The sequence below is a fragment of the Pipra filicauda genome, unplaced genomic scaffold, assembly GCF_003945595.2.
Source record: "Pipra filicauda isolate LSUMZ 115617 unplaced genomic scaffold, ASM394559v2 scaffold218_size1660888_pilon, whole genome shotgun sequence".
NCBI classification, from domain to species: Eukaryota; Metazoa; Chordata; class Aves; order Passeriformes; family Pipridae; genus Pipra; species Pipra filicauda.
In genome coordinates this window covers 311,755-326,373 of record NW_024104330.1, presented here as the reverse complement: position 1 = coordinate 326,373, position 14,619 = coordinate 311,755, and the positions used below count along the sequence as shown (strand labels likewise).

General features: G+C 38.5%; 1 protein-coding gene across 2 annotated transcripts in view; it reads right to left on the bottom strand.

Moving 5' to 3' along the window:
• Positions 1-14,619, bottom strand: part of CNTNAP5 (contactin associated protein family member 5) — a 293,699-nt gene that overhangs the window by 206,898 nt on the left and 72,182 nt on the right. For both annotated transcript variants that reach the window (XM_039381219.1, XM_039381218.1), the window contains exons 2-3: positions 14,117-14,227; positions 5,917-6,110 (exon numbers count right to left, since the gene is read on the bottom strand). In XM_039381219.1, coding sequence (XP_039237153.1) covers positions 5,917-6,110; positions 14,117-14,227 — 305 coding nt within the window. The remainder of the gene's footprint in view (positions 1-5,916; positions 6,111-14,116; positions 14,228-14,619) is intronic.

Below are 14,619 nucleotides of genomic sequence, written 5' to 3'. Positions count from 1 at the left end.
AATTTGTAATAACATAGTTCTGCCCCAGGAAAAACAATGAAAAAGTTCTGGAAAACCTTGCCCGCTCCATTCCTATTTCAAAGTAGCAATTACCTTCTTTTTGTTCTTTTCTTCTTAGAGTAAAAGTAATGGAAAAGAAAATAATCCATAGACACTTACCATTTAACACCTATTTGGCTGGCAATAATTACTGTGCATAAAGGACAGTATTATATCTTAATACTAGTACAGCAGGAAGCATTGTAATAAGACAAGTAGAAACTCATTCTCTAATCCAAGTAAACAATGTAGGACTTCTCATTGATACATGCAGAACTTTTCCTTGCTTGGAGGGCATTAGGACTAGGAGCTAAAAGATGCTTTAGAATAAATTAGCACAACTATAAATCTGACAAGAAGATTAATATTCTAACTATGTTCACAATAATTAACTCACAAAAACAGTCCCAGAGTCATTATCCAGCTAGGGTAGAAATGGGAAAGTTTACAGCACCCCTGTAGATTTATAAGCCAATTAAGAGTGACCCTCCTCTAGATTTCATTAGAAAAGCCTCTGGTTCAGCAAAAGCTCACACATACAAGTAAAAAGTTTCCTGATGAAAGGGGATGCAAAGGATCTTTATCACCTCTATTAAATACTTTTGCTGCTCCCCTGAGAATTACATATTGCTATGGCATCCTCAGCTTCCTGTCAACTCTCCAGCCCTCGCACAGCATCCTCACACCTGCAAGAAGTAGGACTGCCACTGTGGCACTTCTCCATGGGGTAAGCTCTGCTTTATACCTTGCATGACCAAGATGTCATGGTCCAACATTAGAGAAACACTTCTAATATTCTGATATAGCTTTGGGCTTAGGGCTCACAGCCTCCCTTCTACCCAGAGCCATCTTCTGCCTTCCATGTGCAGTGGATGGCAGATTTGTAAGATGTTTCACCAACCAACAGCCAGCAGCCAGCCACTGCTTGTGCATGTGTTTGGACACAGTATGAACTGTCCATGCTATCTATGCCATTTTACCCCTTCATTGCCTTTCTGCACAGATTCATTGTTCTAACATAAAAGCCTTCTCTGCCACCGTCAGATCAGTCTCCCTTTATCTCCAGTTCCACAACTTCTCCTTCTCCTTTCAAAGCTTTGTATAAATAACAACTCTTTTCTCCTTTTGTTGCATACATCTATGCTTGTTTCATCCTCTCTCCTTTGTGCCTTCCTGCATAATTGCATTTTTCAGCTTTGTAGAGTATTTTTCAATACAGATAGCATAAAAATTGCTATCTAAAATGAAATAGCATTGTATCACAGTCTTCTTTCTCAGTAAAATACACAATTTGGACTGACTCAAGCTGCGATGTGTATGCAGGTAAAGAAAATTCTGAATTATTCAACACTTAAAAACACTGAAAAATCATTTACTTGTTACAAGCCATGAGATTTATGTTTTATGTCTCCCAATCAATAGCTAGTGTGTCCACACATAGCTGATTTATCCATATTGAAAATATAATTATAAGTCTAGTTTGCTCTGAACCACGGAGTCCTTTTGTAACAAGATTATTTAAATACAAATGGGGTTGGAAAATTGGTTTTAAATGGCTAATCTGTCTTGTCTTCAACTCCAGCTGCAGAATTTACTAACATCATAAACACAGGCTGAGTGAAAACTTAAGAGGTTTTCTGATTCTCCTCGCGATCTGTCTATGCAGCACTCATTAACGGTGAAGTTGATGGGAGCTGTATGCATGCCATGAGAGGAGGATAATAAGCCTTGTAATCTCTATCAAGAGAAAGGGATTTTTACTAGTGATATGTCATATATGCTGGAGTGCAAGCGTCTGTCTTAGCAGCAGCCCAGTAAAGAATTTATGCATCCCAGTCTCAGATGCACAAAGGACACCTTTGACATGTGGGTGGACAAAACCTATACCCATGTGACTGGAAGCTACTCAGAAGCATTACTTGTAATATGGAGCCTCAGACATTTGTGAAGACATGATTTGGAAAAATTTCATTTGGGCAGACGTCCTTGAGGATTACGAAAGACACTACTGCCTTCCTGCTGTCTCCACCAAGTGTGGCCAATGGTCCATGACATGTAGTGGGGAAAGGCTGGGCCAGTGCATCCTCCTTCAAGAGACACTGCAGTTCTCCCAACTGGGAATACACCATGACTTTCTCTCTGGGTCATACAAATGGACCGGAAGAAAAGTACAGATCAAATCTGACTTGGGTTGAGCAGAGATTAAGGATTTCTGTGAGTTTTAATTTAACAGACATAGTGGAAAAGACATTTCAAGACCCTGTTTTCCTTTACTGGAAATGCCAACAAATTAAAACAAAGTGAAACCTCAAATTTCTACTTGAAATCCAGGTAGTTCCTACACCCTTCGTTTCAGCAACTCAGTATATTGTTACTCTGTCAAGTGTTTCTCCATATAGCTATACTGCTTTCAAAAAACAGACAAAATCATCAGACTATTTTATACTGATACATAATCTCCCCTTTCAACAGCTACAAGTGAATGACAAATAGTCACCAATGAGCAATTAGTGTGAGACATTCACTAGTATCCATATAGCAAAGCACAGTTCCCAGTTAGCTTTACTAAAGTAGAAGATATAACGGTGAACCTGACAGGTCCAATGCACATTGATACTTTATCCTGACAGAGCAGATGTCATATAATGATTTCCATGTAGTAATGATTTAGATTTCACAGCCCCATCTGAGCTGAGTCAGTGTTGACCACCACTCAAGTTAGGAACAGCACAGATTTTTGCAACAAAAAAGGCAATAAAGTAGGTAAACTTCTAGCCTGTTTAGTTATACACAAAAAATTTAAAAAGGAAAGTTTGAAAAGTTCGAAGTCCTGAGGGACATAGAGAGTACAAAAATCCTGTCCTAAGGAAAGACAAAAAGGTTTCAAAATTAAAGCCTGCAGGGAGGATGTGTTTCCCACCTGAGATTTCTGAAGTGGCAAATTTTCCACAATAACCCAGATTTTGACCCCTCCACTCCCTGTAGCTGTAAGGTAACCTGGTAATTTGCCACCTTGCCCAGACATAAGAAACTACTAACTTAAATCCTGTTTTGACAGACCACCCCGCCCACCCAAAAAGCAGAAAGGGATTAATGTGCTAGGTTTAGCTGTTAATTTTTTTCAGAGTAGCTGGTATAGGACTGTGTTTTGGGATTTTGCGGGAAACAGACTTGGTGATTTGGGGATGTTTTCATTATTGCTAAGCAAAAAATATCACTGAACTAAAAACAGCAAAGATACAGATTCCTAAGTCTGAAACTACCATAGTTGTGATAGATTGGTACAGTGTACACTGTTGCTGATTGTGACAGTAGAGGTTACCCTGGGGTGCTGCTTTCCTAACCCTGTGAAATGGTCCACTCCACTGCCTTGCCTTATGTGAAGGGCAATGGTTCTTTCCTAGAGGTGTGCAATGCCTATTACACCTATTCAACAGCCAGATGTTTAGGACAAGCACCATGTTGTGCTTTTCCTCATTTCATCCAAGGGTTTGGAAAAACCTCCAACATTCAGCTGGACAGCACACTTCTATGTTTCTTCTTAGTTTGAAAAAAACATACAGAAAGGATAACTGCCAATAAAACAGAAACACTGCAAAATTTGAGATTATAATTCTATACATGCTTCTGAAAGTCTGTTTGGCTTCCTTCATTGTGCTCTGAATGGCTCTCTAGATCTAATTTAATTCAGTGAAGCAAATCCAAAAGTGTCAGGGAAAAAAAAAAAAAGCAAATCAACTTTCTCTTTAGTTAGAATAAAAATTGAACAGAAGGAATTCTTGATCTTCATTAATTCCACGGGCAGGCATACAAGCTCCTAAGTGTTAATGAGACTTGCCAGTTTAGGTGGACTGAAGTGTCTAATGAAAAGTTAAATGAGCCCACTTTGGATTTTCATTATCAGATATTTCCACCAGTGAAGTCTGGCAATGCATCCTAACAAATCCTTCAAGACCCCTGGGAACATGGAGCAAATGGTTCATCTGGACTGGAATTAAGTTACTGGCTTGCGTGGTCAGAGTGACTCCTAGAAACTAATGTGAGGGGAAAATTATCCAAATCCTTTCTTAGAGTTACCTTTTCCACGTACAAATTCTATTTCATTTTTCCCCATTTATATAGAAAATTAACCCCTGTAGCCTATGGTGTTTTCCATTAGAAATATGTACAAAAATTACCTCGCCAGAGAGCAAGCTTCTAGATCTGCTGAAGCTTTAGAACTCATGTCAGGATCTGCCTTGAATCAACTTCATGGCTGATCACTCTAGTAAAACAAAAGAGTTCAAGATGTTCCTAAATGCTAATTTACCATTAAATGCCTGCTAGGCTTGTTCTTATTCTCATGTACAATATTAGGTGTCAGATCAGAAACTCATAAATTGGATCCTTAGGACATGAAGATTCGCTATAGTAAATTTTATATGTTGTCTTTTCAAGTTTCCCTTTAAGAAGAAAAAAATTACAAAAGAAAATAAAATTACAAGGGCTTCCAGAATGGACTGAAAATTTTGACATGTAATAAAAAATTAATTTGTCTTAATATGAAATTTTAACAAGCCACATAGTATTTTCAGGCAAAGAAGCACTTAACTGACACCAAATCTGTAAAAATATCTCAGTTATGGATTTCTGATTCCCAAGGGTGGAAGTAAAGAAACAGATTAAATGATTACTATGTTCAGTCCAAAATTAAATTCCACTTGTTTAAAATATATTAAAAAAAGTATAAGTATCTGGAGCAAAGACAGCCTAACAAAACATTTTAAGTGATAGGTGAAGCACTTGACAACTTTATGACTATCTTAGGGCCAAAGTTGCCTTTCTAAAGGAAGAAGGATTTCCACAATCCCTAAATCAAACCATGATAAACCAAAGACAGTGACAATACAATGGATTTTAAAACCTCAGAAGTTAATCTCCCTGTTCATGCATCCCCATTGCCTGCAACATGCTCAGGGAAAAATTAAGCAGCCCTTCTCTTGTCTTCCTACTGCACCACAGCTCTCATCATTCGCAGTCACTTTGTTCTGGACGCAAAATCTGCTTTTGTGACATAGAATTTAACCAAAGTGTAAATCAAAGAAAAAACATAAGTCTACTTGGTCACTCTTCACATGCTCCCTTTTATTTTCATGAAGAATCTGTTTCTTTTACCACCACATACTGTCCTGCCACCAAGGCTGTTAATCTCAGAACCACAGAACATAGCACAGAAAGGATGTTACCATTTTTTACCGACTCACTAACAATTGCCATGTTCCGTACAAATGGAAGGCTTGTAAACTTTTCCATCCACACCTGTGGAGGCACTGCTACCCCATGCACTCCTGCTGACAACATCTGGTATGGCTACACACTGAACTCGTGACACAGCAAGCATCAAGTCTGCATTAAAATACCAGGCAAAGCCTTGAGCACTTTTAGTGTATATGCTAAATCATCTCTCAACTCGTCCAGCTGAGGAGCAATTTACCACCCATCTCCCCCAGCATGAGCTCTGTTGTTCTGGCCAAACATGTATAAGACATAGAATTAATTTCCATATTTCCTGGAGAAAGCACACAGGTGATTAGCCCCATTTACCCTGTTGTGCCTGAATCAAAGCCAACCAGGCACAGAAGCATGTAGGTCATTTTGAGTGCCCTGAGCATCCTCATAGTCTGAAAAACAATGTAGTCCTGAGGGCCTAAACTTGTATTACACAGTCAGTCAGTGACATAACCCATTTACATCAAAACACTCTGTGGAGTCACTTGGGTCAGCTCTCTCACTACTGCAGCACTCCACTGATGTGAATCTGAAGCTGTTTCTCCACATGCCAAAACGAGCCTGAACCAGAAAGGTCACGGGCCAAAGGCATTCACAATTCAGACCTACCCAGATGACATCATCTTGTCTGTACTGTTTCCAGTTGCGTCCGGTGTCGCTGAACATCAGCGTGTAACTGGTTACCCAGTCTGAGCTCCCGTACCGGCCCTGCGTAGCGACCGTGACAATCTCCACTCTGTCCCCAAGATCAACCTGCAGCCACTGCTGCTCATTTGACTTCAGAGGGGACCAGCCGCCAGCTCCTGGAAGAGATTAGATGAAAAGAATTTAGATGACAATGACAGCACAAGGAATTATGTAGAACCACGTAATTATTTCGACTCATCACAGAGGACTCTAATTCTTGAACATGCGACTGTTCATATTTTTGTATTAGGAAATATGCTACATGAGATGTGCTTCCTTCAGGTTTTCTCCTTTAACCTATATTTCATAAGGAATTTCAAATTTCTAATAAATTTTAAGGAAATTTATTCTTTTGCAGCTGGACAAACATCAGTGAGGTTGGTACATCCCGTCACAAAAAAAAAAAAAAAATCATATCTATTCCCTCGTTGCAATTTTGGGAATGCAGACTTGTAACTTCCAGTTTGCTTTGACATTTTTTTGCTATGTTTTGAAAGAAATGCAAAAATGTTAGTTATCTTTATTTGAGCCCTACTAAGTATTTGAAAGAATGGTTTTACTACAGCTTGTAAATGCATTTCAGATAATTTGTTATAAAGCTAGAGACCATTTGATTCAACAACTAAAAGTGCCTTCACACTGGAAAGTGGCCTCTCTTACCCGAACTTGTAATTCATGTTTGTCCTTTAAAAGTAAAGATATGTGCTATTGCTTCAATTCTTTTAGAGGTTAAACAGGCCTGCAGTAACACCAAGCCAATGAAACAGAACTGCAACCACTGCTTGCGTTTTACCACTTTGTTCACTATGAAGGCTTACGGTTAAAAGGCAAATAATTCCAGACTGGAATATATTATTTTATGTTCTCTTGCTTTCTTTTATACCCTTAAATTATAGGCTATGTTTATTTTCCTTCAGCTTGTTTCTACTTACAGACATTTATTCTCCGTATACGCCCAGCATTCACTTCAGGCTTACAAATAAGCGAACAGTGCAGCTGTGAAGAACATAGAAGCCATCAACAAAGGTTCCGAGGCAGCAAATTCTGAAGCTGCCTCTGCAACCCATCTTCTTTTTGTTTTGTCATTATTAATGAAGTTTACAAAAGCACTTATGTGTGACTACAGTGAACACGATCACATTGAGAAAGAAAGGGGGAAATACAGAGTTGATAGTAAAGGACTAACAATTCCTCATATAAACTACAGGAATGATTGCAAATAAGCATTCCAAACAAAATGCATCTCTAAACTTTGGTTATAAATACCTGGATTTATCTTAATATTTTAATCTTATTAACTGATATGTCTCAAAGTTGTCCCTTGAAGAGTTCATTGAAGTGAACAGAGTTTAAATATTAATAAATGTGGTTTACAATAAAGAACACAATTTCAATAACTTTGCACTTTAAAAAATGTCTTTGTTCTCCTAGAATGCATCGTACTACTCACAACTGAAATTTCTTTGTCTAAGAATAAATGTTAGAATTTTCATTATTTACAATACATTAATATAGGATTTATCCTAATTTCTGAAACAGAAGCATATCTATTCCACAGTTCAAACTGAGTATCATGCCCGCTCCCCCGGATGACTCAGTCTTCATTCCTCTACAAGAACTCTCCAGGGAAAATAGTTTGCAACCAAACCAATGCATACTGTTTGTTAGTGCTATGATTTATCTTACCCTTTTCAATCACAATAGAAGTTGTCATCACTGTGATTATTTTACCTGCCTTAAATAGAATATGCTGTCCCATGAGCATGCCATGAAAGACCTAATGAGAATATTAGGAACTTCATCACTCAATATTTCTCTGCCTACTTCATAGTTCTTTTAACACTAAACCTAGATATAGCTTATATAAGACTATAATACTTCCTATTAGAAGTCCTAATAATGTTTCTTCTCCAACCACCTTTTTTCTTTTTTTTTTAAAGTGTCATATAAAGAATACTTCTGTCTGCCTTTAAGACACAAAATTTGTAATTGTATTTGAAGGCAACAAACTGCAGATTTCTCCTACACCAAATTGTGAATAATGTACATACAATCCAAAGGCAAAATTCCTTTGGCTTGTAATATCCAATATCTGAAATAGACTCTGAAAACAATAGTTGCTGCTTTTTAGTTTTATTCCAGGAACTGACCCGATATAAAAATTTGGTTCAAAAGTTGTGATAACAAAGTTGTTTCCTTCAAGGCTCCAAAGAGCCTATCCTAGATGTTTTCATAAATATTAAAAGAAATCTGGGCATTTTTATCTTTCCTTTATTGTCTTTCTATAACATAAACAGCAACAACTGGATTGAGAAAAACACTTATAATAAATAACTTATTTGATGAGTTTCCCATTTAAAAAAAATAAAAAGCTTTGCTTTCTCTGTTCGGGTTTATACATAAATTCTTAAGTCAAGCTTATTAGCACAGGTGCTTTCCAGTAGGATATCAAATATCATAACTACTATATCAAATATCATAACTAAATATCTACTCTATGTACTTTATGCTCTGCCCCTTTTGCTGCAAGAAGTGGCAGGAATGTGATATGTTTTCCACAAAAGTGTTTGGCTTTACTATGCACTGCTATTTTCCAGTTTGAGCACAGCGCCTCTGGCTTATAATTTTGAAGTCAAACAAATGATACACACTGAATGGAAATTTGGGAGATCTGTGGTGAGCTTGAGCTCTAAAATCACAGATTACATGGTTTCTCTGAACTGCATATCTCTTTATATGAGCAGATTTGTCTGCTGGAAATGTCACTCTTTAGATGTAAGCACTGCACGACACAGCACTGACACCTGCTTGTAGCATCACCTCTTCGGAGCTGGTCTTGCAAGAGAGGTACCAGTTACAGACCATGCCTTTACAGAGTAGCTGCTTCATATATCTTTTCCAATGGAGAAAAAAGCCCACTGTATTTTCCTCTCCCAAGCCTTCCATCATTACCATTTCCACAGATGGACAGTAATTCTACTGTTGTAAGAATGGCAGCTAAAATCCCTGCAACAGCAGAGCTGCATTGGCTGCATGACTGAGGGTAGAACTAAAGCTTTTCCCACTGGGCCTCTCTCACTTCTGCTAATAAAGCAAACATGTAGTTTCTGCTTGCTTTTGTGGTTATCCCAAATCCTCACGAAATACAGCTGTGAGTGCAAAAAATCAATAACTATATTTTTGTCCATATTTGCTCTGTTACGCAGAGCATGTGGCACAAAGGATACTGGATACTGCCACAATCTGTGTCTCCACATTTCTTTTATGCACATCATTCCTTATAGTGTTTAAATACCCCATCCCATACTTTTCCCAATAAGTAGCAAAAAAGCACATCCAAAGCATAGCAACTATTTGCAGCCATTTGCTCCTCAACCCACTAGTGAAGCTTGTCCTGGGGATCGTTTGCAAGTGCAGACCCAAGACAAAGGACAAGAAAACTCTAATATGCAAAAACATGGGTTATTGGAGACACTATTTACAGGACATCAACCCCTTTGAACAGACACAAGCATAGCCCTGATATCCTTTTCCTGCAGTTGGGCACAAGGAAATTGAAGAGAACCATACAACTTTTAGTAAGTGTGGCATAAACACAAACCAGACAAAATTTGGCTTTAATTATGCCCACTAGATCTAAACATTTGTTTTAGGTAATCTGGAAAGTACTAATATATGAAGATGTCACACTGCCTCTCACATGAAAACAAGAGAGACAGGATACTCGATAAAGTCCACGTTTGACATTTTACAAAATGTCTGAGGGACATAAAATTTCTCCTGCCCATCAGATTCCCACCTGCATTGACAAGATTCTGCACATTGTGCTACACCATCATTCCTCATAGTTCACACATTTCACATTTTCTATGGATCATTTCAAAGGAGACATTCAACATGGTATGGAGAAAATGTCCCAGTGAAGAAACAGTACCACAGGAATCTGATATATTGCTCATATTCTCCATGGCAACAAACCAAAATGCTGGAAATATGAGGAAAGCAAAGATCTGATGGTTTCTCTGTTGGAAACCCACATGATTCCAAGAAATATGATCAAATAGTTTTCTTTCTTTTTCAGGCTATTTGTACATTTTGTCATAGTTGTTTCAAAAATTGCATTTAAGCCCAGTGTTACACAGTCAGTGCTTCTTGCTGTTCCCCAGGGCTGCTCAGGATGCCCATGCTTATTTGTAGTTCATTAATACAAAGCAAAAGGAATTATTATTTCCACCCTACAGTGCCTTGCAAACAGCTCAACCGGCTTTAAATTGCACTACAACTCCTGAACTTCCTACTGTAACTAAGTGCTTCCCTGCTGCAGAATTTTACTTTAATACCCAGATCAAACACTTCCTGGCCACAAAACAAATTCTTTTTGACATTATATATGTTTTATATTCTCATACATAATTGCTTATACTGACTATTCAGGCTAAGAGCTAATAAGAACTTAAAAATCTTAGGTGATATAGTGTTATTATAGCAATTTTCTTATTATTTTTTATTATTTATTTACTGTAAGCAAAAAAGCTGATAAATCCCTCTCATGGATAAATAATATATTTCATAACTTAGAATCACATTTATCAGAATTATATTAGCTGCTTTACTAGTACAAGTACAGATTTATCAGCATTTTAATTGAGCACTTTCAGTTGTTCACACTAAGATTTACTCATGGGTAGTTTGTTGTAGGAGGCGTGTCCAAGGCACGGGGGACGTGCGGGGCAGAGAAGCCCAAAAAAGCATGTGTCTAAATGGATAACCCTATTGGTTAGAAGGTCACATGATATCAGGGTATAAAGGGAAGCACCAAATTTGAAATAAACCTCTTTGTTCACCACCTCACAAGGAGCGTGCTTCCTTCTTTACCATTTAAAGTACCTATCACGCTATAGTTTCTATGTTTGTTTTTTTAAACAGCACATTCCACTACCACAGGCCTTTTTTAAACAACAGCCTTTTAGTTACTGTTATCTTTTACTAAATTAACTTGATGAATTAGAACTTTGTATTGATAAAGGTCTGGATTGAGTTTTATAAATTCATCTTCACTTGTTGCATTCATATTTACATTAACAAACAAATTGATCTGTCTTTCTACCTGGAGGCACTGTTCCTTGCAGCACTGTCTTATCAATTAAACCAACTCATCAAAACACTCCAACACTATCAGAAAGCCATAACCCAGTCCCTGTTAGTGATTATTTCTTGTAAAGGTATCTACTATTTGCATTCAAGTGACAGTCAAAGAAAGTTTCTTCAGCCACCATCTAGTACTGCTTTCTGCTCCAACTCAAGATGAAAAACTATGCCGGTTCTAGCACAAGTGACCTAGTTTTCTTCAAGTAGCTGATATGGGGTTTTTCCTTGGGATCATGCTGGAAACAGTGTTGATTATACAGAGATATTGTTGTTATTGCTGAGTTTTATTTTGTTACTGCTGTGCTTACACTTAGGCCAAGGCCTTTTCTGCTCCTCACCCCAACCCACCAGTGAGGATGCTGGGGCGGGCAGAAGCACATGTGAGGGGACACACCTGGGATATCTGACCCCAGCTGACCACAGGAATATCCCTTCCCATGTGGCATCATATATTTCCCATATAAAGTTGGGGGGGGGAAAGGAGGAAGGAGGGAATGTTCTGAGTGATGGTGTTTGTCTTCCCAAGTCACCATTACATGTGATGGAGCCTCTCTGTCCTGGAAATGACTGAACACCTGCCTGCCCATGGGAAGTGGTAAATGAATTCCTTGTTTTGTTTTGCTTGCACAGAAGGCTTTTGCTTTACTTTTTAAAATGTCTTTGTCTCAATGCACAACTTTTATAACTTTTACTCTTCTGATTCTTTTCCCCATCCCACCAGGGGGCAGTGAGTGAGTGGCTGTGTGGAGCTGAGTTTCTGGGGTTGAGCCATGACACATGCCCCACGTGGGTCTCAAAGGGTTTGAGATAATTACAGATTTGATTGGAATGTGCTAGATGGAATTTATAGCTGTTACTGCTGTTTAGCTATTAATCAGCAGGCTTCTGTGTTTGCCATGGGGCTTGCTTCCCTTACTGTTTATTAGAGTCTAGTGCTCATTAGTAGCTACTTTCTGCTTTCGCTGCTTGCTGTACTGCTTATCATCCAACTCTGCTGTGCCTGGGAACAGTTTGATAACAGCAATGGCCATGTGCCTGGGCTGGCAAATGGCCAGGGCATTGCTGCTGCTCCTGTGCTACTCTACTGGACAGGCTAGAACTCCAGTGTGAACTCCAGCTGAAGGGGCTGTGACCTGTAGATGAGTCCACGTGGCAAAAGGACACTTCGAAGGTCTGTGGCTGTGGATTAGCCCATGCCAGAGCAGGTACATCTCAAAGTGCCTGTGGCCACTGTTACCTCTGTACACAGCTGGTGCACCTCTGGAAGGGATTGAGGCCCCAGGATAAGTCCACACTAGAGAAAATACACCTTGAAGCATCTATGGCTGTGCATGAGGTCACGTGGAAGTATGTCAAAGAACATGGCCATGGTCAAGCCCCTGACAGAGAGACTGCAGCCATGGGTAAGGCAGGAGCAAGTTTACTTCTGAAAGGACTGTGGGTAAACCTATGCTGGAGTGAGTGTCTATGAGGGGTTACATTGTTGTTGGGGGTTAAGCCACAATAAGTAGCTACATGAACTCTACTGCCACTATATCTGCCCATTCCTGCAAAAGTCCATGCAACAAAAGAATTAAGCAAGGTAGAATTTAGCTTCTAAGTCCCTGAGTTGGCTTCAGTTCCACAGTTACCATGTAAGCCTTCAAAACATGAAATAAACGTTGCTGAAACAACTCCTTAGGGCTTGGTTTCAATACTCTGTCTTCCTGTTCCCATGATCAGCACTAAAGGACAACATGCAATACCAAATCTCTAAAAAAACTACAATACCTTTCCCCTCACTACATGACAAAACTACTGTATGGCAGCTATATACAACCTAGTTCAATTTCTGACGTTAAATTGAAATCATTGTCATAATTTTAGATATTATTAATATCCCTTTAAAATACAGTACAACCAGAAATAATATTGACTTTGAATCTCTTCCTTATTTCTGCAGATAAAATTAGTCTTTAGAGCCATTTGCACAATCTCATAAGCATATCTATTCACCATCCCGGCCAGCAGCTGGAGACAAAGGCAGGGAAAATTCAAACATCATGCTCAGTGTTTACAACTTTCTTCTGTTGAGCAACTACCATATGTCTTTTTACTTGCTGAAAAAACTCTAGTTCAAGAGTATATATATGATATAATAACTCCCATCTAACACTTCTCTAATGACCTAGCAACTCGTTTTCATTACTGATAAGCATATAAGAGAGAGCGCTTCACTGTCTTTCTACAGATTTATCCAATAGTGTTTGATTAAAACAGACACTTCAGAGATGTTTAAGAAGGAAAATTTTCATTTATTTTCAATTAAATTCTTTTTTTTCTAGGAGTATACTTTCTAATGATTCTTAAATTTAAAATCACATAAAATATAATAATACTGGCCTTTCAACCTTTACAGGCTCTAACTTGGGAATAAAATGGGAGCCAATAACCCAAATTTGCAGTGGGATGTCAAATGATGCCCTAGATACTGCCAATTTCTCTTTTCTGGTACCAAGTTTCATCCTAATAGTTCCTCCTTGTGTGTGAGCTCATTATCTGGGCCTCAAACATTGTTCATTGCAGATGTCTGCAAAGTTTTTATCATATTCACTATTTTTACAGTTGTGTCATCATTGAATTCCGCTGGAACTTTATATCTAGTCACTACTATCTTTAACACCTACATTTTAGAGTAGGGCCTCTAAACTTACGACCTTCAGGCTCTTAAAATTATGGAAACTCATCAAAAGCAGAAAGGTTATCTGAACGTCCTTAAGGATGTGTCTACAAAAGAAGTAGAGAGCTTTGAATTTAATAGAAGCTTTCTATAATAAAGGAAGAAATAGCTCCTACATAGCTCACTCTCAGAAGCATAAATTAATAGCTCTATTCAATTTGTCTCTTAATGCACTGCACACATACAACATAAAAAGTAACTCTTTGCAAATGTGCTTAAAAAGAATAGTTTAGGCATTTCATACTGCAACCTTACCATCTCGCCTGTTGAGCTTTGCAAAGCTGGGACTGTGGGTACTGGAGAGCTCAGAGGAACTGGTAAGGGCTGTTGAAGGTACAGGAGATATCAACGCATCATCACAATTATCTAAAAAAAAAAAGCAAAAAACAAAACATAGAGGTCATTGTATGAGCAACACATATGTCAACTTGTGCTAGCTCCAAGTGGTGTTTGTTTCTGCTTAGTGGACAGAGACTGGAGTCAGAGCACAGTTGTGCTTGAGTCCTTGTGAGACTGAAATTTCCCCTCCAGAATGACAGTCTGGCGGGACAGCAACTGAGTGAGAGCTGTTGTTAAGACACTGAATACTTCAGAAGCTGAAAAATATTTTCCTTTCAATGAATGAAATTTGATAGTCTATGCTGCAGTTAGAGGGTAATGACTTATTGCAAAAGCCACTGGAAAAGTTCATCAATGCCCTGGCAGACTTTAGAGGACAACCCAGGTGGTGTGTTCAGTAAAGTTTCCACAGAACAGGT